This window comes from Nicotiana sylvestris, chromosome 7, assembly GCF_000393655.2.
Source record: "Nicotiana sylvestris chromosome 7, ASM39365v2, whole genome shotgun sequence".
NCBI classification, from domain to species: domain Eukaryota; kingdom Viridiplantae; phylum Streptophyta; class Magnoliopsida; order Solanales; family Solanaceae; genus Nicotiana; species Nicotiana sylvestris.
Window position 1 is genome coordinate 29,803,790 of NC_091063.1, and position 24,989 is coordinate 29,828,778.

The window sequence follows — 24,989 nt, forward strand, 5'->3', positions numbered from 1 at the left end:
CCAGAACATTGTGCCAGCTTCGATTAGCATGTTGTTCGGCTGGATGTCCAATAAAGAAGGAAAATTTCCCAAGACCCTTTTCACATGATTTTTATCAATTGATAGAAAATCCTCCCACCAATCAAGAAACAGTGGTGGTACGTTATGGACCATGACGAACCTGGGGACTTCGTGCTTCATTTTCTGCAAAACAAATATGGTTAGGCCCTTTCTCCCTCTAGATCCGACTATTTATACAATAATGATTAGCATATTGGCACTTATTTCTCCAAAATTAATGCACACAATCGTGGTTGCATCCGTTGGGATTATGGAAAACTCGATGGACTTTTGGACGAGGCTTGTCCTAAAGGATTATTATGTGGACAACATATTAACCCGGATAGGTTTGACCATGATGCATGTACAATTAATCAGAGTAATGTTTCTAGAGAGGTCTAGACTGGTACCCTCAAGTGGACAACTTGAGGGGAAAAGGCACGGAACCGTCGACTGCACCGCTAATCGACTAGTTTTACCTCAAATACGCCTTTCCGAATTTAAAGGGTGATATGTAGGAAGGGCCAAAACACTCATCAAGCGTTGTTATAAGATTGATTACACACGAGTGGAATATGATGTTGAGCATGATTTATGCAACAATAAATAGCATGGTGTCACGTATTTGCATGTTAAAAATTATAAATGCAGTATTTAATAATTGAAAGACATTTAAGAAAGAAAACAAGAAGACAAGTCAGTTTTGTTAATAAAGGAAATCATAAATGCTTGAAAATAGGCAATTAAATCCAAATAAGGGGGAAAGGGAAAGGGTGCACATGTATTAGCAGAATAAAGCATGCTTAAGACTAATTCACAAAAAGCAAGTTTGTTATGGTAAGAGCCTAAAATATCCCTAGTAGAGTCGCCATGTTGTCGTGCCCCCTTTTTCCTCGCGGAGTCTGGGTTTCGACATTTCAGGACAACTCGTTTCCTTTTGGGAATTGGGTATGAGATTTGAAGAGTTGCAACCTAACGGATTAAGGTGCGTTAGGGCACCTAGAATAATTAACTTGCAAAATCGATTTATATTACCAGAGATTGGGTAAGAGCTCGAAATTACCTTAAGGGGAAAGTGTTAGGCATCCCTCGAGGTCCATAATGTTGGGTCCCAACCAAACACAATTTCAGCGAACTAGTCTTATAAGGAAATAAAGCAATTTAAACAAATAGATATTACTTTTAAAACAAGGAGTAAAGGGGGTCCTATGTTTTTAGCTTATAGGATCACTGTTGTGCAATACTTGGTAATCGTCCCCAAGTTGGGGTGCTACACGTAGCATTAGCGCATAGGTCATCATTTCCTTTACTACCCAATTACCCTCCCCATTTCAAATATTACCGAAGCGTTTTAATAACATCAGTACGTACCTTATGCGTGCACTACCCGTCCCTTACCTCTGGCCCTGGAGGAGTTTAGGGCCTCTATTTAAGGCAGTTGTAGACTCACCTATATTGTTAAAACGGAGAAAACTAAGCGACAAACAAAAGTCAAGTAGGACTGTCACATAAGGAGCAATTAAGTGGCTCATATTAACCACCACAAGTAGACAAACAAATGAACGTTGTTCAAAACAAACAACTTTAAATGATTTTAGGATCATATAAGCAAGATATCTAAATGAGCACAAACATAATATACAACAGTTTATTAAAGCAAGCAAGCGAGTCCCTATCCGTTGCCTACTGATTTTCGTTAATACTCTGATCTGGGCATACGTCAAATAAGCAATCACAGTTTTAGACCTAGAATTTAATTAACCTACAGGCTTGCCCAAGTGATAGTCGGGCAGAACCCTATAGACATGGCATCTAAGCTGTAAATCAACTACTAATTTTTAACGGGCAAATTTTATCTTTAAATCCTATAGGCATGCTTTTTAAGTGCTGAAATGGGTTTTGAAATCCTGTAGGCATGATTTCTAAATGCAGAAACTGATTTTAGAACCTTATAGGCATGATGTCTCAATGCAGAAACCGACTTTTTTTTTAAAATCCTATAGGCATGATTTTCTAAATGCAGAAAATGATATTTCCTTTAGGTATGATAACTATATACAGAATTGATTATCTTATTTCCTATAGGCATGGTATCTAGGTGACTTTAGTTCTTATAGGCAAGATCTCTATTACTTATGTGTAGGCAGAATTCTTTAAGCACATTACCAGGAAAATTGTTATTCAAACATACAAAATCCTATAGACATGGCTACTAATGCACATTGAATTGAAAATACGTGCGGATCTTATAAACAAGATGTCTAATGTGCAGAATGAAACGTAAAGTCCTATAGAAGGATTTCTAACATGCAGATGTGCATCACAGAGTCAAATGATAATAAAATCCTATAGGAAGGATCTCTAAACATAATACAGCATTCACATAGTGCAATCAACATAGTCAAATCCTATAGGCAGGTTCTCCACACAATTTCAACATAGATGTAAGAGTAGACTCCCCCTCCCCAGCTTTTGCTAATAACCCCAATATCTATTTTTACAAAGATTATTAGTACAGACCAATATGAATGAACTACACAAAGCTATTTATTACACTATATGGAGCCTTGGCAGGCCCAACATCAACCCTGGAAACCAGGCCTTCAAGCAAGCAAGTCTGATATACATAGGTGGCAAGATCCATAACACCTTAAGCCATGTTTCCAGTGTGTCAGAGCTTCAAGGAACCCAGTGTACGCGGAAAAATTAGAGGACTTGATTTCTCGTTGTCAAGTCATTTCAGAAGAATGCCTAGAGACCCTGAGGACTGGAGGCCACGATTGAGTTCCCGACCTTGGGGCTCATCGAGGCCCGACTTAGAGATAACGGAGATCGAAGCCAAGACAGAGGGGGAAGCTCCCAAGGCACACAACTATATCTGACAGGGCCGGCCTATCCAGAGCCTATACTGAGGTATCACATCAAGCCATCCCATCTCTGTACTTTGTAATTAATTCCCATGTGCTTGTAGCCGAGTTCCCCTCCTATATAAAGGGGACTTAAGCCACTTTGTATGGGGTTGATGATGCTCCATTTTCTCCATAAGTGTAATAATATCTCTCTCACTCTCTCTCTCTTTCCTTTCTAAACTTCTTCATTCTCAATGGCTCGAGGTCACCTTGATATTCATCGCTTTCTTACTTGTTTTTCATCATATAACTTAGTATTGGCCATGAAGAGCATTGTTTAATTATATCCTCAAATTTTATCCCATCCCCAACTACCCCCGATAGTTTGAGCTTGACCCCGAGGTCCCCCATCGACCCGTCTTGTACCCGGATAGAAGGCCCTTCGGTTCAATTACCACCTTGCTTCAACTCGCATTTAATCTTTAAACTTCATATTATTAGTATCAAGTGCTCTAACAACTAGCTCGGGAATAGATCACGTATTTTTAGAATCTCGTTTACAAATTTAAATTGTTACCATTTTCATGGTAAACAGCTTGGCACCCACCGTGGGGCTAAAAATAATAGTGATTATTTTCTTGCCAGTTTCATTGCATAAACACACATTATATTTCACATTTTTTCTTGTCCATGATCCTTTGATTTCTGGTCAAAATGTCCGGCTCGGTAATCGGAGTCGAGAACGACCGCCTCGAGAATCACGGGGAAAATGGCGTGGCCGTCTCGGCCGCCGGAGAACGACTACAGAATCCCGATAATGCACCCGAACCGATTCTAGCAGGCACATACTCAAAGGATGCGCAGCAGGTCGATGAGGCCTCGCACACCGATGGGAGCATTCAGCATATCGACCAACAGGAAGCCCAACAAATGCCGGCTCGTGAAACACAAGAAGTTTGACTTCATGATATTTTTGAAATATTGCAGGCACAACAGTTGGCTATCACTCAGTTGTAGAGCCATTTGGGGATCCCCAACACAGTAGCACCGAAAATGGCTCTTTGCGCCGAACGAGTACCCAAAATATCAAGCGACAACGGACCGATAACACACTCTGCCACAACGAAGCCGCTTGAGGATCTCTCCAAGGGAATCGAGTCAGGTTCATGGAGGTTCATGCAACAGTTATCTCCCGGGGAAGTGGTCCCAAAACCCACTTCACAAAAATTCAGAATACTAGAACTCCCTAGGTGCGACAGGACCTCGGGTCCCGAAGAGCACCCCACCGCTTACACATGTGCAGAAAAAGGCAACGACCTTCACGATGATGAGTTCGATCCCGTATTGTTGAAGAAGTTCGGGGAAACACTCTCGAAAGAAACCATGATGTGGTATCACAACTTGGCTCCCAACTCCATAGATTCATTCCCCATATTAGTGGACTCCTTTGTAAGAGCACATGCTGGCGCTATCAAGGTAGCAACAAGGCAGTCCGACGTGTTCAAGATTAAACAAAGGGAGAACGAAATGCTGTGAGAATTCATGTCTCGCTTCCAGATGGAATGGATGGAGATGCCGCCAGGCTCCGATGACTGGGCAGTGCAGGCCTTCACCCAAGGCCTGAACGAATAATGTTCGGTGGCCTCGAAGCAACTGAAGCAGAACCTGATCGAATATCTAGTCGTGACTTGGTCGAGCATCCACAACCGATACCAGTCAATGATTAGGGCCGAGGATGACCCGCTGGGAGCCTCTACGGGCCCGGTATACCCAAGCAGGCTCCCAGCAAAGAAACTAATGCCAAATAGGTTGAGTTACCATCCATGCGCCGCGGATGGGAAGAACGCCACAAGATGCAACCTACCTCGCAACGATAGAGAAATAGTTCGAGGGCAACGTCCTCGAGGGACCTTCAGTGGAATCGGATCTGACGAGGCACAACCGGTAGAGGAATCCCGCTTAGTGGAGTACGATTTCAACATTGCTATACCAAATATCATGATCACCATAAGCGAAACCAGGGACGCCGAATGCCTCAGGCCTATTCGACCAAGACCCTTTCAAAGGAACAATAACCCGGTGAGAGGACCACAAGGCGCGCGCTGCCACGGGGTCAAAAATGCCCACCAGCTCAGAGGGACGACAACCATGCTACTAAATAAAAATAACCACCGAGTACCATCGAATAGTTAGGCTCGAGTCCATCCCCAAGGTAGGAGGGCAACCGAGGAGGATGAAGCGAACAAACCCCGATGTATTACCATGACATCGAAGGAGTGACGACACACTCTGGGGACTCATAAAATGGGAAGTAAAAATGTTCGCCATCAAGAAAAAACGGGTCCAGGGAAATATTTTGGAGGACGCCCTTACACCCAGGGAAAAGGGCACCGAGACTCCGCCTCAGCATCACACTGATGCATTGGTAACCTTCTCCCTCATTTGATCTATTTTGAATAAAACATGTGTTCATGAATTCAGGTGGTTCGATCACATGCAACAACGATGTTGGACCAAAGTCAGTGGGGCGATTCGAACTAACAGACCAAATCGCCCCTGCATCCCGAATCCCCAGTGATTTCCAAATGACAAATGACAACAAAGACCATTCTTTTGATATAGCTCGTCTGAGCTCGGACCGGGACGTCGAGCTTTGCACCATCGGAGGAGGCACAAAGAACGGGCGTCTTGTTCAGACGACCACCGGCGCACCACCCGGAGACAGCGTCAGCCCCATTTCGCCAAAAGCATGAAACCCCTCTCAAAGGGCAGAACTAAAATAAGTCGACAGAAAGCAATACGCGACAACAGGAAATTCTACGCCATCTGGTGCGTCGGCGGCATCAATTCCCCCACCCTCGGAGGGATAAAAGGGTAAGCAAACCACATCTTCGGCCAAACCTAACAAGACACAGGGGGGGCTGTATCAAGACTCACGCCTCAAAAGAGTAGGAACATACCTCAAAACGTCGCCTATGCATCCCGCGGTGAGGAAGAACTACTTTACTCCCTTGTTAATTTTTCACTAACCTATATGCAGACAACTAGCCAGGATATTCAAAGGTTCTAACTCTACCCGGAGATCCCTAGGCTCTAAAAAGGGCTCATCGCGCTTTTACCCCTCAATCGTACTTCCGCCACGAAGAGGGCCTCGTCAGCAAGATTATTAGCAGAGCAGCGTACCCCCATAGGAGAATCCAATAAGATCGCTAGCCTTCTCTTACAGTCCAACAACGAGGGGTGATCTTCTTCTAAGGGCACCATCCCTTCGGGAGGACCAGGAAACGATAGACTAAGTCTCGATAGGGAATTATGTACCGGATCGAATGGTCCGAGAAGCCGAGCTCACAACAATGAAACAATGTATGTCTACACCAAGCAATAAAAAGATATCTTTTCAACAACTTATTCTCCAGACAAGGAAATCTCAAGTATACCCCTGGCAGGGGCCTCTCCACCAAATGCATCTCAAAGTACTCAGAGACTTAACGTCAATAATTTGGCACTCTCACGACCCCGGGGTCGGAACTCCGTGATCATAAAGCCCCTACAAGGCAACTTCGAGATCACTAATAGAGGTCTTCACGCTTAAACAAATTCAATGACTCGGAGACTGTCATTAATCGCCATGCGCTGGAAAATCCGAAACTGTAAGACCCCTAGCGGGCAGACTCGGCATAACCAAATCTATTCTACTTTAGAACAAAAACTATAAGACTTCAACAGGCATGACAAACATTAAGACCTCAACAGGCATGAAAACCCCGAAGTTTAGGCTATCCGTCGCATTTGTAAGAGTCCCAAAATGGAATACCCTTGGTGTAGACGCCTGAACTATCACTCGGGATCAAAATGGCTCCGGCCAAACACATATGACTATGGTCGAAACGGCTGATACAACCAAACTAACACGACTCGAGGATGCCCGACTGTCGCTAAACAAAATCGCAGGCCACTACTTCGAATATACTGCAGAAAATCCCGGTTAAAACAGGCTTCCCTCAACATGCAAAAACGAGCTTCGACCATGTCGGCTCCAAATCACAAAGGCTTTGACCTACTCAGCCTACGAGCTATGAACCTTCCAAGGTGCTCGAAACATCGCCGATAACGACTTGAAATCGAGGTTCTTCTAGAATTGACGATGGGTCAGGCAAAACTATTTCAAAAGACCTTAACGAGTGGAAAACAAAGCCTACAAAACAAAGCCCACGGGCAAAAACAGTGTAAGAGCCATTGTCGCTAGCTAAGGAAGCCTCTGGTCTATCTATTAAAAGGTCTCTACGACTAAACAGCGTAAGAATCATTGTCGCCAGCTACAAAATTAACAACTTGAGGATTAAAATGAGCTCGGATCACCCGATTCAGAGACCGAATCCAAAATAGTTAACTATGCAAGCCTTCGGGCCACATATTGAAAGTTCTCAATGACCAAAACCGCGTAAGAGGCACTATCGCTATCCGCCCATAGAGGCAGGAAAAGAACCTGAGGTCAATTGAAGCTCGAGTTGCAACGCGACTCGGAGACTAGACACAAAATGGTTAAACTATAATATGCCTAAAGGCACGACATAAATGCCCCTACCGCCATCCGGGTGAGCCTCTGGGCCACCCATCTATAAGGTCTCTTCGACCCAAAGCACAAAAAGCCATCGCCGTCCGCCCATACAGGTTGGATAAATCTTGAGGGTCAATTGACCCTCGAGTCGCAACGTGACCCAGAGACTGGACCCGAAATGGTTAAACTACAATATGCCTAAGGGCATGGCATAAATGCCACTATCGCCAGCCGAGTGAGCCTCCAGGCCACCCACCTGTAAGGTCACTTTGATCTGAACCACAAAAGGCCATCGCCGTCCGCTGATGCAGGCTGGATAAAATTGAGGGTCAATTTGAACCTCAAATCGCAACGCGACACGGAGACTGAACCCAATATAGTCGAAACGGCAAATGCCCAAGGGCAAGAAATGGGAACAATTACTACCTGCCCGCATGGGCATAGATGATTTAAGGGCAGGAAAGCTCGAGTCAAAACCTGACTCGGAGATTGAGCCTAACAACAGGGCAAAGCACGGAGGCCCCAACACTCGCTCACGTCAAGGATCGCACCTAAGAGCCTTTGGGCCTGTCCGATTAGTTTCGGACCTACGAGGATCCCGCCAAATACTGAAACCAGCTCGCCTAGTCAAAAGTAATAACAGAAAAGAGATGCGGAAGAAATAAAGCTTCAAGTTTCCTCTTATCTTACATACGCAGAAAAAAAAAACGGGTGCACTCTCCATCTACAGGGATTCTCTACATCTATCAAATACCAAGCGACAAAACGTCGAAATCTACGCTCCGCTCCAAAGGGATACACCTTGCCGAGTTCGCTCTTTACCTCGTCAGCAAAAAGTTACCATGCGTCATACTCGTCTGCCCTTGCTCGAGCCAATTCCTCTTAGAGAACAAAGCCTCTCGCACCGATCTCCTCGAGTACTTCTCTTCGAGATCTGCAACGAACATATTCCTCAATCCTCTTCTCCCGGTCGAGGGCTTACTTCAGCCTGGCTTGAGCGTCCGCAACGTCATTCATACGTATTACCATATCCTGATCAGCCTTGGATAGGCTTAGTGCCGCTTCAGCCCAGGCATCAATTATCTCAGACCTGATCTTCGAGGGGTCAGATTCGAGTTTCTTGATCATATCCGCTTGAACTTTGGCATTATCACGAGCCAAGTGGAGTTGGACTTCGAAGGCAAGGACTTTGTCCAAAGCGCCTATCTCCTCTAAAGCTTGAGTTTGCACCTGAGCCCTTATCTCACCATATGCAGTTTTGACGCGGTCGATGTCATCCTTGAGATACTCCAAAGCCTCCGTCTTTTTCTGCAGCTAATATAACAAAAAAGGGGGTTAACCTTGAGGGCGAAAGAGTGCAAAGCACAAGCTGCAAAAGGTTACCTGCTCCATCAAATAACTTTCATAATTTGAGCTCTGGTACGCCTCATATCGCCAATGTAGCAACTCGACCTCCTTCTCTTCGCTAAGGAGCCTAAGGGACTCGCCTTAGCCCAGAATGTTCTGAAGCCTGGTCCCTTGACAAAGTAGCTTAGACATAAGCCTATCGCAGGCCTGCATAAGGAAAACTCAATAGGGGAGAAGGACGTGGAATAAAGGAAAAATGCACCTAAACTCACCACGAAGTGAAGCCAACGGAATTCCTCGAAGTCAAAATATACTCCTATTGATCTTGCCTCTTTAGTCCCAGAATCACCGACCTCGGGAAAAGCATATTCATTCGGAGGAACCTCCGCCCGGAAATCAGATACTCCGGGAGTAGCAGACTCAAACGATGCCCTATCCTCAAAAACACGGGCTTGTTCAGCACCATTAAAAGCTATATCACATCGCGGGTGTCGATCCCTCTTATCGCCACCGTCCCTCGGCTTGGAGACCGACGACTCATTCCCCTCTTCGGAAGATCACTATCTCATCCCAGGGAACCGCCTCATATCTACAAGCGGCGAATCCGGTACAAATGAAAGGGGAAAACGTTTACCTCAAATATACGAAGGCCAAGGCAAAGGTAGCATGTGCATGTACCTTGGTATTTTGCTCCCCATCTGATACGAAGCACAGCTCGCCATCGATGCTCATCGCAGGTCGAATGAGTCACCAGCCTCCGAACCCAGCCGTGCAGGTCAAATACTTCGCCCGACGTCCATAAAGTTGCTGCAACAAGGGAAAAGACTATTATTCAACTGATTTTTGCTATGGGAAAAATCTTAAAAAGCACCAGACATTCCACTCATGTGCATAATTCCACCCTTCGGGAAATGGCAAAAGCTCCACGGAGATAATGTTGACCATCCGGACCCGGATAAACCAACCGTCCCACTCTCTATACCCGTCCTCTTCGTCGTGAACTACAAAAAGCGTTGACTAACAACACCTCAAGGTTAGCAAGCCCTGATGATAAAAGGGCCTGTATAGCTTAACGAGATGGTTAAGCGTGAATTCAAGTCCGGCCTTCTCCATAAAGAACCTCATCATCAGCACCGCTCGCCAAAGATGGATGTATCTGTGCCAAAGTAACCCGATACTTCAAGAAACCCTATCAAGGGGACCATACGCGAAAGGATATAGGTATACGCTCAAGAATCCATTAGTAGAGTTTGTGATACTCTGATCCATGGGAAGCACCTGTAGCGCGATCCCCTCGCTCCATCCGCAGTATTTTATCACCATCTCTAGATGTTCCCCTCTTATCAAAGATGTCGTCTTCAGAGCAATCTCCTGTGGTTCCTGAGAACCGGGAACAACACTCCCCACTCCCTGCCAGGCCGGCCCTGAAGTGGTTGCCATAACTATGGTAAAACTAACAGATCAGATCAAGGGCATGCACCAACACTTTTCGTGCTTGAAGAAATAAAGAACCCGATGCCAAAGCGGAAGAGCAACTATCAAAAAATAGTGAGGTCTTGCGAAGAAGCCAAAGTCGCCCCACATATATGCGAGAAGCAGTGACAACTCGCCTACCCGGAGTGAGCCCCGAGAAACCTATAACCTTGATGCAGATCGACAAGGTGACGCCCGATCCCGAAAGTGTCCTCCGACAAGAAGCCAAGATTTGAGGAATTTTCCGTATTATCTCCAATCTCAAGGCAGTGCTCTACCCCGAGGATCCCCGCCAAAGAGAAGTCGGACTTTAGGAAGCATTCGACGCCATCACTCGACACGGGGCAGTACCCGATCTCATGATTCCCTTTTCTAATAAAGAAGAATAAACATACGAAGCTCCGATCACGAAAGCTCCACGAAGGTCCAAGGCAGCGCCTGAGTACGGGCAACTCCTCAGTAGAAGTCTATCCTATATGTTCTAAAATGGACTATCTACATCAAGATCAAAAGGGACCCCCAGGTACCCAAAGCTGACCTTCATTTGGTATAACATCCTTAAAGCCCCCAAAATTCAGCGTATTATCTCCATACAACTCCGAGGGCCCTGGCAGTCCGGGCCTATCAAATCAATCCAGGATTGGTCCGAGGAATGACGATGGGTTTGAAAGAGATCTATGTCGATTGGCAGAGGATCGGAAATAATGCCCATGCCCAAGTTAAATGTCAGTGGTCAACAATAAAGGAAGACATTCGAAAAGCCTCGAAGGGCACGGGAGCATGCAATAACAAAGCAAAGGTCGAAAGTAGAAATAAATGGATTATATTCATATTCATGAAGATACACGTACAATAGCCCTACGGAGGATCTCTATGCATAAAAGAACAGAAAAAGGCACGCACACACAAAGTAAAAGCACGAAGAACGGTCCTCCTTCGAAGGTCCACGATAGGTGCCTCCAGATGCACATCCTCGAGGACAAGATGAAAAAAAGATGAGTGACAAGGAGGGATGAAAAAAAGCCATAGCTTTTCGAAGCTCGAGGACCCTCTTTGGCCAGGGGAATCTCGGAGAGACTGGAGACCGAACAACCCTCGGTCCTACTTGCACGGCTACTTAGGATCCACTTCTTGGAACGTCAAGCCGTGCAAGCCCCCAAATCGGAGCGGAGCACCACGTCAAGCCAGCGCATGAAGGTGAGTAGCGGTGCATAATCAGAACGACTATCTACATGAGGAGGAAACTTTTCCCCATCCATCATCACCTCGGGCCAACAGCAGTAGCAAAAGCCAGCATATCGACGACCACAATTATAGCGGGACAACACGATTATGCTCGACAAAGGGAAGTCGCGACAAAGGGCCACAACACAATCTAAGGGAGCTCTCCCAAACGGCCTTAAGTCCATGAGCCCCAAACATGATATTCAAGGATAGAAGAAGATGATAAGAATAAATAGGCAAGAAATCCAACGAAGGCATTAGAATAGCAAAAACAATGCCAAAACACCCCCATTTATAAGGGATTACGACACGGTCGTCGAGACTTTGGAAGATTGACCGACGGACGCAGTTAATGCATCCTTGGAAAACCGAATCGACGGCGGTACCTTCACCTTGGAGAGAGGGAATCAGGAGTGCATTGAATGAAGTCAAAAATACACGAGCCCGTGGATGCCCAGTTATCATAAAACTCATGCCAGGAGTCGCATACTCGGTATGACATTGCCGTAAGAAGCTGGATGTTCTCACTATCAAGTCATTTCGGAAGAATACCTCGATACCCTGAGGACGGGTGGCCACGATTGAGTTCCCGACCTCGGGGCTCGTCGAGGCCCAACTTAGAGAAAATGGAGATTGAAGCCAAGACAGAGGGGGAAGCTCCCAAGGCACACGGCTAAGTCTGAAAGGGTCGGCCTATCTAGATCCTATGCTGAGGCATCACATCAAACCATCCCATCTCTGTACTTTGTAATTAATGCCCATGTGCTTGTAGCCTAATTCCCCTCCTATATAAAGGGGACTCATGCCACTTTGTAAGGGGCTGATGTAGCTCCATTTTATCTATTAGTGCAATAATATCTCTCTTTCTTTCTCTTTTCTTTCTCTTTTCTTTCTAGACTTGTTTGTTCTCACTGACCCGAGGTCTCCTTGATATTCATCGCTTTTTACTTGTTCTTCATCATATAACTTAGTATTGGCCATGAAGATCCTTGTTTAATTATATCCTCAATTGTTATCCCATCCTCGACTACCCCCGATAGTTTGAGCTTGACCCTGAGGTCCCCCATCGACCCGGCCTATACCCGGGCAGAAGGCCCTTTGGTTCGATTACTGTATTGTTTCAACTCGCATTTAGTCTCTACACTTCATATTATTAGCATCAACTGCTCTAACAACTAGCTTGGGAATAGATCACGTATTTTTAGAATCCCATTTACAAATTTAATTGTTGTTACCATTTTCACAGTAAACACTCAGGGAATGCTCACACTGGATCCATACATTCAATACATGATTCATATGAGATTGGAAAACCAGCCCCAATGTGTCAATGTTCAAAGGAGTCTCGGAGACCCTAAGCATTGCTCACACTAGGGTGGTAGGAGCCTAAAGGACTAAGAGTAGCAATTTGAAAATTAGTACATAGAAGGCAAATGGGATTGTTTTAAAAAATAGTTTAGTTTTAGAATGAAATAGGTTCAGGCTACAAGGTTGCAAACAGAGTTGTACAAACAGAATTCATACTCAGCACATGATTTAGGAAGATTGATATTTGTTTAGACTGTATCTTATATCAGTGATCACAAAAAAACAAGGACACTTGAATTAACAGACAAAGTTAGCCGCATTACATGCTTGTAGTATCCAGCCATGTTCAGAATAGGGAACATACAACTGATTTAGATAGGGTTTCATATAACTTAATTTATTAGCTATCACTAGGTGGACACATATAGACATATATTGAACAGAAGCATGTTGCAGTTTGAAATAACTAACCAAACAAACATATAGCACATGATAGCAGGAACTGAAGCTCTCTAGTCTAGAAAGAAGTAAACAAAAATCAAGGGCCAAACATGCTAAGGTAAGCCCCCACATAATCACATAAAATAAAGCAAATTATTAGGATTTGAGGCATACTAGTCAGGGAGAATGCAAGCAGGAAACACATGGCAAATAGAAGCAAATCATATAATCACATGGAATAGCAATAACTAAGCCATAACAAATGAGAATAATATGACCAGGAATCATGTATCAAGTAGGAACATGTTGAGGTCTGCAATAGACTGACTACATAGCATATAGAATAGAACATGGTAACAGGAATTGAGACATACTAGTTAAGAGAGCAGTAAACAGGAAACAGAAGGGCAAATAGAATAATATTGAAATCTAACTACATAGCATATAGAAGAGAACATGATAAGAGAAATGGAGGCATACCAGTCAAAGGGATAACAAACAGGAAGGTGAAGACGAATGAAATCCAAGGGTCTAGCCTTGGCTTTCAGCTAGCTAGATAGTGCAACAAATCAAAGAACTGTAAGTGTGTATCAATGTGTGCTTGTAAGTATAGGTGTCTGAGTCTGAGCATGTGTGTTCGATTTTTTAAAAAAAAAAATCAGAATAGTGAGGTTGTCGTGCCCTCTTTTTCCCTCAGCGGGGAGGAAGTCTGGGTTTCGACATTCATGGGGTGTAATGACTCGTTTCCTTTTGGGAATTAGGCATTTGAAGAGTCGCCACCTAACGGATTATGGTGAGTTAGGGCACCTAGAGCGATTAACTCTTGGGTTGGTTTGCATTACCAGAGATTAGGGTAATGACTCGAAATAACCTCGAGGGGAAGGTGTTAGGTAGCCTTCTTGGTCCACAACTGTAGGTCCCGACCGATTTTATGTTCACAAATTAGTCCATACAAATAGTTGAATCAAATAAGTTGTTTGTAAAACATATTGAACAATTGAAGTAGTGAAATAAAGGTTTGAACAAATTATAAACAAACAAAGTATTTAACAAGGAGAGGATTTGGGGTAAGTAGGGGTCCTAGGTTGTTTATCCTATAGGATCACCCCACACAATATCCGGTAAACACTCCTCCATGAGGGGATACATGTGATATTAACACGTAGTCATCATATCCCATGTCTACCCTTCCCATCCCCTTATTGGTCATGCAAAATGAGTGTTTGGTCAATAATTCCTATTGCACACTGCTACCCGTACCTTCTTAATGGTCCCGGAGGGAGTTAGGACCTCTATATATATGTAGTTCTAGACGTACCCCTAAGGTTTAGAAAGGCAAAAAAATTCTAAGGCGACAGTCAAAACATGTAGGACTTTCACACATAATGGGAGCAATTAAGAGGCTCAAAGTTTCCTCCTCAAACAAACATACAAGCAGCACGACTCAAACACAGTTAAGGTCTTTATTAATCAAATTCCTAAAGCAGGTTCTCTAAGTGAATATGCAGAAACAGACCAAACTTTCAGATACAGAAGTTATAACCTAGTAGCTGCATAGGGTCTCTTCTTTAAAAGCTTATTGAAACCAGAACTTTGAATGACAGAAACAGCTTCAGAGAAATGTAGGTTTTGAAAATGCCCTAAGGATTGCCTATATGTAGTACTGTGTCTATGTTAATGCAGAAACAAACAAGTTTTTGAAATAGACCCTTTTGGTACCTATAGGCAGGATATCTAATGAGATTAAAGCAATTTTGAAAGAACTAGTTTTAGAAAATATTAACACTTATTAAGACTGGTTTTAAGAAGCAAGCTAGGCGAAATGAAATTTACCTATTGGGCTAATTAGAATTACCATACAGAATTGTGAGTATAGATCCTTAGAGACATGATATCTAGGTGTATTACTATTTTTAGTCAATTTGCAGTAACACATGAAAGGCTTATTAAAGCTGAATCGGAATTAGGTCATATAGGCATGGTATCTATACTTGAATCGATTTAAAATATGATGGCTTGGAACCTAGAAACATGGTTTCTAACATGACAAATGCAGAATTTATGAACATGGTTTCTATCTGATGCAAACGACGTTAAAAGTGAAGTCTTTATAGGCATGATTCTATTTGATGCAAAGTAAATTAGAAGTGGAATCCTATAGGAATGATTCTCTATTATGCAAAAGCAACCAGATTCAACAAGAATAAAAACCATACGGACAGGTTTTCTAGCGAGTGAAGCAGGCAGATTTGAAAATAAATCCTAAGAGCGGGATTTCTATCCATGTTACCCCACAAGATATACATCTACCCACTATTTTACTAAATACCCCAAATATCAGTTTATAAATTATTACAAGCCAATAAATGAATTACATAAATGAAATGGAAAACCAAGAAGCTATTCTATAGGGAGCCTGCAATTAGGCCCAAGTTTTCCAAAACCTCCAATGGTCTCACAAGCCTCATTTCCATAGGCAAATCAGAGTCTAGGCGCATCAAAGTTCCTTAAGGGTCTCAAAGATCCCGAGCAATGCTTACACCTAGATTTAGTAACCAAGCATTGAACCATTGCAGTGTGGAAAGGCCAGCCTCAGTATGACAGAGTTCAGAGGGTTCTCAAGAGGATCCCAAGGCAGTACACATACTAGAGGGGGCAGAACTTATTAACAAAGAGTAACGTGAAAGTGCAGGACACATATTGAAAGAAGTTTGTTAAGGACTGGACTTAAAAGTTTGTTTGAAAGGAGTTAGTAAAGTAATGGAGATTGTTTGAAAAGGTTGGAGTGATAAACCAAATCAGAAACTAAGGATAGGATCACACACAGAATCCAAATGGATTCAATAGTCATACAAGGGGTTAAAAGGCTTTGGGGATACACAAGCATTTGACTGCAAACATATAACCCTGGCAAGGGTATTTGGATTGGTTTGGACATGCTCAGCAATAGCTGAAACTGGCATAATCACAAACTAATCAGGGAGAATATAAACACATAGGAGAATAGGGATTTGGGACTCATAAGAATGGTAAGCACACAGTATATTAAAAACAATTATCCAGGCATGCTTGAATCACACAAGGGAACACATGAATTTAATAGGAGGGGAGTCATACTAGCATGCCTAACTACAAACTTCACAATAGAATCACAAGTAAAAGAAGGCTAGAAATAAAAGAAACTGAAACAGGAAGATAAACATGTTGTTGTTGAGGATTTAAATTAAACTAGGACATACCAGTGAAGAGAAGTAAGCAGAATGAAAGAACCAAAGAGTACAGATGATTAGACTTGGCTTGCAGCCGGCTAATAGTAGCAAATAACACAGGGAAGAGAGGAGAGCGGAGATTTTAATAAGAGAGGAGTTTTTTGAAAGCCAAGTGTTCGTCCCTTGTTTGTGAAAACTTAGCGAATTTATAGTTGAAAGTAGGTAGTAGAATAAGGAAAAAATCATAGTAGTGCACTAATTTAAGAACTTGGAATCAATCAATTAGAGAATCAAGGAAGTGTTTCCTTAAGTTAAGGGAATCAAGGTCAAACAGGAAGATTTAGTACCATATAAGGGAGGAAGAGGAATCAGTGCACAATTAAATAAGGAAGGAGCCAGGTTTCAGTAGGAATAAAGTAGTCAATTAGGACCAAATTTAGAAAGACCCAATTAAGGAAAGACTAAGTAAAATAAAGTACCATAGTAAATAAGGTAATGAAATCAGTTAATTCAAACAGACGAGGAAAATATTTCAATTACCCATAGTTAAGGAAAATCAGAGTCAATTATGAGGAGTCATGATTCTGCATACTTCAACATATAAACAGAGATGAATGAACAGAAGTAGCAAAAAAATAAGGTCAATTATATAGGCTGAAAAAAAACAAGAGATGAGCGAACACCATCATATAGAGGTGATATAAGTAGGCTAAAGATTCAGCAGAACATATTCGAAGCATGGTGACCATGAAAGATTAACAAGAACCAGGTAAACAGGCTAACACAGAAACGAAGTGAAGAGAATCATGCTAACACACATAGAAACAAAGTAAAGAAAATCGTGCTAACACGCATAGAAACAAAGTATAGAAAACCATGCGAACACATAGAAACAAGTAGAGAAAATCATGCTAACACAAGTAAAGAGAATCATGCTAACACACAGAAACAAGTAAAGAGAATCATGCTAACACACAGAAATAAATAAAGAGAATCGTGCTAACACAGAAACAAGTAAAGAAAAATCTTTAAAAATTACGGCTTTTAACTGAGTTGATTTAAAAAGCAGTAGGAATATAGAATCAGTCAAAATAAACAAGGAAAAAGGTTAAATCATAAAGAAATCAGTCAAAATAGTTACAGAAAGAACTCCGAGAAACCCTAGTTTCCAAAGAAAGTAAAAACAGTTTAGAGTAAAAGATCTTTCGGAAGAAAGCTCGAGAATAAGCAAATCATAGAAGGAAACAGGCTTAAAGCATGAAAATAACATAGATCTGAGAGATCCAGAAGAGAGTTAGGGTTTCAAAAGGAAACCTAAGTAGAAATCGAAAGAACCTGTTGTAACTTCACAAATCGTAACACACGTGGTGTGGATTTTCCCAAAATCACACCAGAGAAGCCTCGAACAACAGAATTAGAAACCCTAGTCCAAATAGACATGGCCCAGGACCCTTGAGGGCCTTAGAGATGAGGAGCAAGGCGGTGAAATGACCATTGGAGGCTTGGGGCTTGAGAGATAGTCGCCAGAGATGACCGGAGAAGGAGGTGAGCGGAGGAATCTAGGGTTAGGTTTGAGAGAAGAGTGGAGATGGGAGAGCATCTAAAGGTGGAGTATTGGAGAAATGATTAGGTTTAGGGGAGTTGGTTAGAATTAGAAAAGGAAGGGAATTCTTTGGACCATTGATCTGAGAGATCAACGGTCAGGATTCAAATGGGTAGGTGGATTTCGGGTTTGGGTAAGGGTTAATAGGGTATGGGTTGGGTTATCAATTGTATGATTGGGCTGGGAATGGGGGTCCGATTTGGCTATAATTGAAAGCCAAATGTGGCTGTTATTTAAATAGCCAGTTTTTCCCTATTTTAATTTATAAAAATAATAGGTAGTTTATAGAAAATAATTTAAGGTTCCAAAATGATGTAAAACACATAATTAACATTTTAAAAATATAGGAACCAATTTTATGTACATAAAATATAATTATCTTAAAATAGGCTAACATTGCAATTATATGCAATTTAGCTTAAAAATAATAAATGTAATTGTAAAATTACATAAAAATTACATTAGCCATATTTTGGCATAAATATAGAAATTCAATAATTGAATTATTAAAACAAAAATTTTGGAAGTAATAATTTGGGATTTTATGGATAAAAAAGGAGAAAATAAATCAATTTAAGCCCTTAAAATTATGGAAAAAATAATGAAATCCTTGTGCATGCTTATATATGTATATATATGCTTATGAAAGCTTTTATGCGTATTTAAAATATATATGGGAAAATTGGGTATCAACAGCTGCCCTTCTTTACCAGGGAAGGATGATAGAGTTTTTGGGTAAAGAAATGATGGCTAATTTTGACCGGATAGGATGTTCTAAAAGACAGAGGCCGAGCTCCAATTTACAAGTAGCCTAAATATCCTTGGTTTTAAAGGAATCAGGCCATGTGTAGTTCTGGATTCACCCGCGGAGTATGGCTATGAATTTATTGCAAGAACAGACACAAGATGTGGAAGCGGTTATGATGCGTGGTTAAGGCTCGGACGGTTGGATGGAACTAGAGCGAGATCTCTCCTACTAGGATAGTGGTTGGTTACTGGTTACCTACAGACAAAAGATGCTACAAACGTATTTGCAAAAATTTAAACATGTTGCAAATTCCCTTTGGACAATGAAGGTTGTCTTCGGACGATTAAAGATGATGTCATGGGCCATGAATTTTTTAATGAGGGATTCGCATGCCATGAAATGATGTTCTCAGGTCATGAAAATGATGCCTCCGAACCATGACGCCTTTGAATAATGATATGCAAATTTGAGAGATCCTCAGGCCATGGCATTGTGTCTTCAGGCTATGAGGATGGTGCCTTTAGACTATGATGCCCTTGGACAGATTGGTGATGTTTCAGCCCATGATATGCAATAATATTATATAACAAGACAAGGCTTAGTCTTGCTAAATGGAGGGCAGAGCATAGCCTGATTGAAAAGCAAGTAGATAGTAGTAGAAAATAAAGCAATATTTGTGCAAAGAGGGATAGTGTTTAGTCCCGTGCAAGTGGGGAGGCAAGGATTAGCCTTGTGTAAGCAGGGAGACAAGGATTAGCCTCATGCAAAAATGGAGTCAGGGCATAGGCTCATGCAAGATTAGAGATAGAGCTTAGTCTCATGTGAGGAGAAGGCAGCGCTTAGCCTTATGCAAATATGGAGGTAGAGCTTAACCTCATGCAAGATTTGGGATAGGGCTTAGTCCCATGTAAATGGAAGGCAATGCTTAGCCTTATGCAGATATGGAGGCAGGTCTTAGCCTTATGCAAGATTCGGGACAAGGCTTAGTCCCATGTGAATATGGAGTCAAGGATTAGACTCATGCAGATGTGGAGTCAGGGCTTAGACTCATGCAAATAAGGAGTCAAGGATTAGACTCATGAAAATGTGGAGTCAGGGCTTAGACTCATGCAAATATGTAGTCAAGGATTGGACTCATGCAAATGTGGAGTCAAGGATTAGACTCATGCAAGTGTGGAGTCAAGGATTAGACTCATGCAAGTGTGGAGTCAAGGATTAGACTCATGCAAAGAGAAAATAATAGATAAGGGCAGAGCGTATCTTAACTAGGATAGGTTCAGCGTCTAACGGCCAGATGGATGGTGAATTTGTTTTGTGCTATCGTCAAATGCACCTGCGTTCAAAGAAAAATCGTAAGTTTCATGAGGATAGGTTGGTTCTTGCTTCGTCTGCCGGCCTTGCCTTGCTCCGCTCTGGAAGCCCTCTTCGAGTTCCCCTAGGTAGCACTTGACTATTATAAACAAATAGAATTTTTCGAAAATATATGCATTTATTGATAAAAATAGAATTGTTTTGGAAGTGTATGGGTATATGAAGTAACTTTTGATAAACTGGCGACTGCGACATATTTCAAAGGCATTGCAGCTCTCTTATGTTGGTATTTTGAGGGTCCTCCTCAAAATTCTGTTCCAGTTTGGTAGATGATTTTAAACTGTTTGCGGATGGCAGACCCTCCTGATTCTTCCTCAGAATTTTGAGAATCCATCTCAAAATTTTGCCCCAGTTCTTAACTGATGACTGACTTCCTGGCACGCGACGACGTTGGCCGGACTTGCTCTGGAATTTTGAGGTGCCTCCTCAAAATTCTGCTCCAGTTTCTGATACGTGGGGAAAGTGAGAATTTTTTATATGATATGACCGAACCCATAAGGCTGTCTACGTATCCCCTCTTAAACGGTAATCAGGCCAAGCGTAGTTCAATTATATCAGAAAAATTTTCTTGGTATGGAAATTTTTTCTTCAATACCAGCTGCCCTGGTGCAAACTGTCTTGGTTTGACCCTTTTGTTGAAATCTCTAGCCATTCTATTCTAATAGTGTTGGTCGAGGCATACTGCATTCATCCTCTTTCATCGATAAGGGTCAATTGTTCATAGCGATTTCTTATCCATTCTACATCGCTGAGTTCAGCTTCCTGTATGACTCTTAGAGAAGGAATTTCCACCTCGGCTGGGATGATAGCTTCGGTACCATAGACCATTATGTAGGGGGTTTCCCCAGTTGACGTGCGGACTGTGGTGCGGTACTCTAACAAAGCAAAGGGTAACTTTTCATGCCACCAGTTGTGATTCTCTGCCATTTTCCTTAGTATCTTCTTAATGTTCTTGTTGGTGGATTCTACGGCTCCATTCATTTGAGGTCTATAGGCGGTAGAATTCTTGTGCTTGATTTTGAAAGTTTCACATATAGCTTTCATCAGATCATTGTTGAGATTGGTGGTGTTGTCGGTAATAATGGACCCAGGGATTCTGAATCGGCAGACAATACTATCCTTGACAAAATCTGCGACGACTTTCTTGGTTACAACCTTGTAAGATGCAGCTTCTACCCATTTTTTGAAGTAATCAATGGCTACCAGAATAAACCGGTGTTCGTTTGAAGTAGTGGGCTTGATCGAACCAAGGACATCCATTCCCTAGGCAGCGAATGGCCAAGGTGAGCTTGTTGCATTGAGGTCATTTGGCGTCACTTTTATCACGTCGGCATGTACTTGACATTGAAAGAATTTGCGGACATACTGAATACAATCCGTCTCTATGGTCATACAAAAGTAACCTGCCCTGAGTATCTTCTTAACCAGAACAAAATCATTCATGTGCAGACCGCAAGTCCCAGCATGCACATCCTCAAGTAGCTTAGAAGCTTCCTTTGTGTCGACACACCATAGTAAACTCAAATCCGGAGTTCTCCTGTACAAGTTCCCTCCAATGTGGATGAAATGATTTGACAACCTCCGGAGCATGCGTTTCTGAATGTGATTTGCGTGCTCCGGATATTCTTCTTTTGATAAGTACTCCTTGATGTCATGAAACCAAGGCTTTCCATCTGCTTCTTCCTTGACATGAGCACAATATGCCGGCTGATTATGGATCCTCACCAGAATGGGATCAATATAGTTCTTATCTGGATGTTGTATCATTGATGATAAAGTGTCTAATGCGTCGGCAAACTCATTTTGAATTTAGGGCACATATCGGAATTCTATTTTTGTGAACCTCCTTTTCAATTCCTGTGCACATATGGAAATATCTTGGATATCTTGGTAGCCCATTCTCCTTGCACCTGATGCACAAGCAAATCTGAATCACCGATCACCAACAATTCCTGAATGTTCATGTCGACTGCCATGTTAAGCCCTAGTATGTAGGCTTCATACTCTGCCATGTTTTTGGTGCAAGGAAATCTGAGTTTAGTAGATACGGTATAATGCTGACCCGTTTCTGATACCAAAACTGCACCACTGCCTACTCCTTTGAAATTTATAGCTCCGTCAAAGAATATCCTCCAACCGTCATTTTCTTCTGTAATGTCTTCTCCCGCGAATGATATTTCTTCATCAGGAAAATACGTTTTCAAGGGTTTGTATTCTCCTCCCACTAGATTCTCAGCGAGGTGATCTACCAATGCTTGTGCCTTGACTGCCTTTTGAGTTACATAGACGATGTTGAACTCACTCAGTAGTATCTGACATTTAGCCAACTTCCTGGTAGGCATGGGCTTCTGAAATATGTACTTCAAAGGATCCATCCTGGATATAAGGTATGTAGTATAGGCATAGAAGTAATCCCTCAACTTTTGGGCTCTCCAGGTCAAAGCACAACAAATGCGTTCAAGCACAGAATATCGTGCTTTATAAGGTGTGAATTTCTTGCTCGGGTAGTATATGGCGTGCTCCTTTCTTCCCGTCTCATCATGTTGTCCTAAAATACATCCAAAGGCTACGTCTAACACAGATAGATAAAGTAGCAATGGTCGTCCTGGTTCTGGCAGCACCAGAACTGGTGGTGTGGACAGGTATTCCTTGATCTTGTCAAAAGCTTTCTGACAATCTTCGGTCCAACTTGTCTCGGCATCTTTCCTCAGCATCTGGAAGATGGGTTCACATATTACTGTGAACTATGCTATGAATCGACTGATGTATTTGAGCCGTCCTAGGAAGCTCATCACGTCGTTTTTGCTTTTATGTGTCGGTAACTCCTAAATGGCTTTGATTTTAGTCCGATCTAGCTTGATCCCTCGGCGACTGACAATGAATCCCAATAACATCCCTTTGGGAACCCCGAATGCACACTTTGCGGGGTTGAACTTCAAATTGTACCTCCTGAGCCTGTTGAAGAATTTCCTCAAGTCTACTATGTGATCTGTGACCCTTTTGGATTTGATAATGACGGCGTCCACATATACCTCTATTTCCTTGTGTATCATATCATGGAAGATGGTCGTCATGTACCTCATGTAAGTAGCCCCAGCATTCTTTAGACCGAACGACATCATTTTGTAACATCATACACCCCAAGGCGTAATGAAAGCTGTCTTCTTGGCATCTTCTTCATCCATCCAAATCTGGTGATAACCGGCGAAGCAATCTACAAAGGATTGGAGTTCATGCTTGGCGTAATTATCGATCAGGATATGTATATTTGGCAGTGGGAAGTCGTCTTTGGGACCTGCTCTATTTAAATCCCGATAATAAACACACACTCGGACCTTCTCATCATTCTTTGGAACTGGCACAATGTTATCTAACCATGTCGGGTACTCAACCACCCTGAGAACCTTGGCTTTGATCTGCTTGGTAACTTCCTCCTTGATTTTCAAACTCATGTCTGGTTTGAAATTTCTGAATTTCTACTTTACTGGCTGGCACATGGGATTGGTAGCCAACTTATGAGCTATTATAGATGTGCTCAAACTGGTCATATCATCATACGACCATGCAAAGATATCCTCACATTCCTTTAGAAAACAGATGTACTCTTCCTTTTCTGTTGGTGACAAGTGAATGCTGATGCGGGTCTCTTTGACGGTCTCGACGTCTCCCAAATTTATTGCTTCAGTTTCGTCCAAGTTGAATTTAGGCTTGTTCTCAAAATTCGCAACTTCCTTGACAATTTCCTTGGGTATCTCATCTTCTTCCTCTAAGTTACTATTCTCATGTTTCTTTGCCTCATTACATGTCACAGTCACCGGTTCATCAGGAAAAGTAATAATAACACTATAGAAAGGAAAAGTATAAAAAATAGTAATGAATAATGATAAAGGGTAAATGCATTTGATTAAAACAGAGAAAATTGTTCGAATAAAGCTTGGCTCAGTAGATAGAGAATTTATTTTGAAACAAAGAAATCTTAAAACAAAATTGCTGGAAACTTAAAAATGCATAGAACGGCTATAAATGTTGCCAAGCTACCCAGGGAGTCGACGGGCTCGAGATGGTATGGCGGTCCAATTTTTGAGAACCGCTACCTTTGACACAGTCTGAATGGAGAGTCCTTATTCCTCCTCCTCCCCCTCCTAAATTATGGCACTGCAGTCCATATCCTTATCTTCCAAGAACAGATCTTTCAACCCAGCTAGTAGTTCTTCTTCAGTAGTTCCCCATATTGTGTCTGCCTGATGGAAAGCTTGTTCCAAATGGGGTATCGGTTGCTCAAGAGGGTAATATGGTCCACTCCATAGGGGTGACAATTCCCTGTACTCCTGCCATGTATACTTGTATCCGAGCCCAAAGTAGTACCATGATTTTTCAATCGTATCGGCTTGGTGATACCTTGGAGGTTCTTTCCCAACCCTTTGCCGGGTTCATATTCGGACCATGCTAGTATGCTTTCTATTTTGTTACTCCACCACTTATCTTTCTCGACGGTATTGACCCATTCAATGTGATGATAGGTTTCCCCTCCTAGCCTCTTTCTATGTCCAATGGCCGGGATGGTCTGACTAGTGTAGATGGGGTTACTCCCATCTCTATGAATGACTACCTCCTGGCGGTTCCATTAGAATTTTCCAACTTAATGTAGTGTGGAGGGAACGACACCAGTAGCATGGATCCATGGGCGGCCCAACAAAAGATTATATGAGGCTGGTATATCAAGCACCTGGAATTCAGCATCGAACCAAGTTGGCCCCATCTGCAAGCAAAGGTTGATCTCCCCGATCGTGGCCCTCTAGGACCCATCGAAAGCTTTCAT

At 42.4% G+C, this 24,989-nt stretch overlaps 1 protein-coding gene across 1 annotated transcript; it reads right to left on the minus strand.

Moving 5' to 3' along the window:
* Positions 1 to 21,433: 21,433 nt before the first annotated feature.
* Positions 21,434 to 21,937, minus strand: LOC138872923 (uncharacterized). The gene has a single exon (XM_070151343.1). The coding sequence runs from the start codon at positions 21,935 to 21,937 to the stop codon at positions 21,434 to 21,436; it is 504 nt and encodes a 167-aa protein (XP_070007444.1).
* Positions 21,938 to 24,989: the final 3,052 nt, after the last annotated feature.

What these genes read in the sequence shown, in the direction of transcription:
- LOC138872923 (XM_070151343.1), bottom strand. Translation starts at nt 21,937, where the DNA reads ATGATACAACATCCAGATAAGAACTATATTGATCCCATTCTGGTGAGG.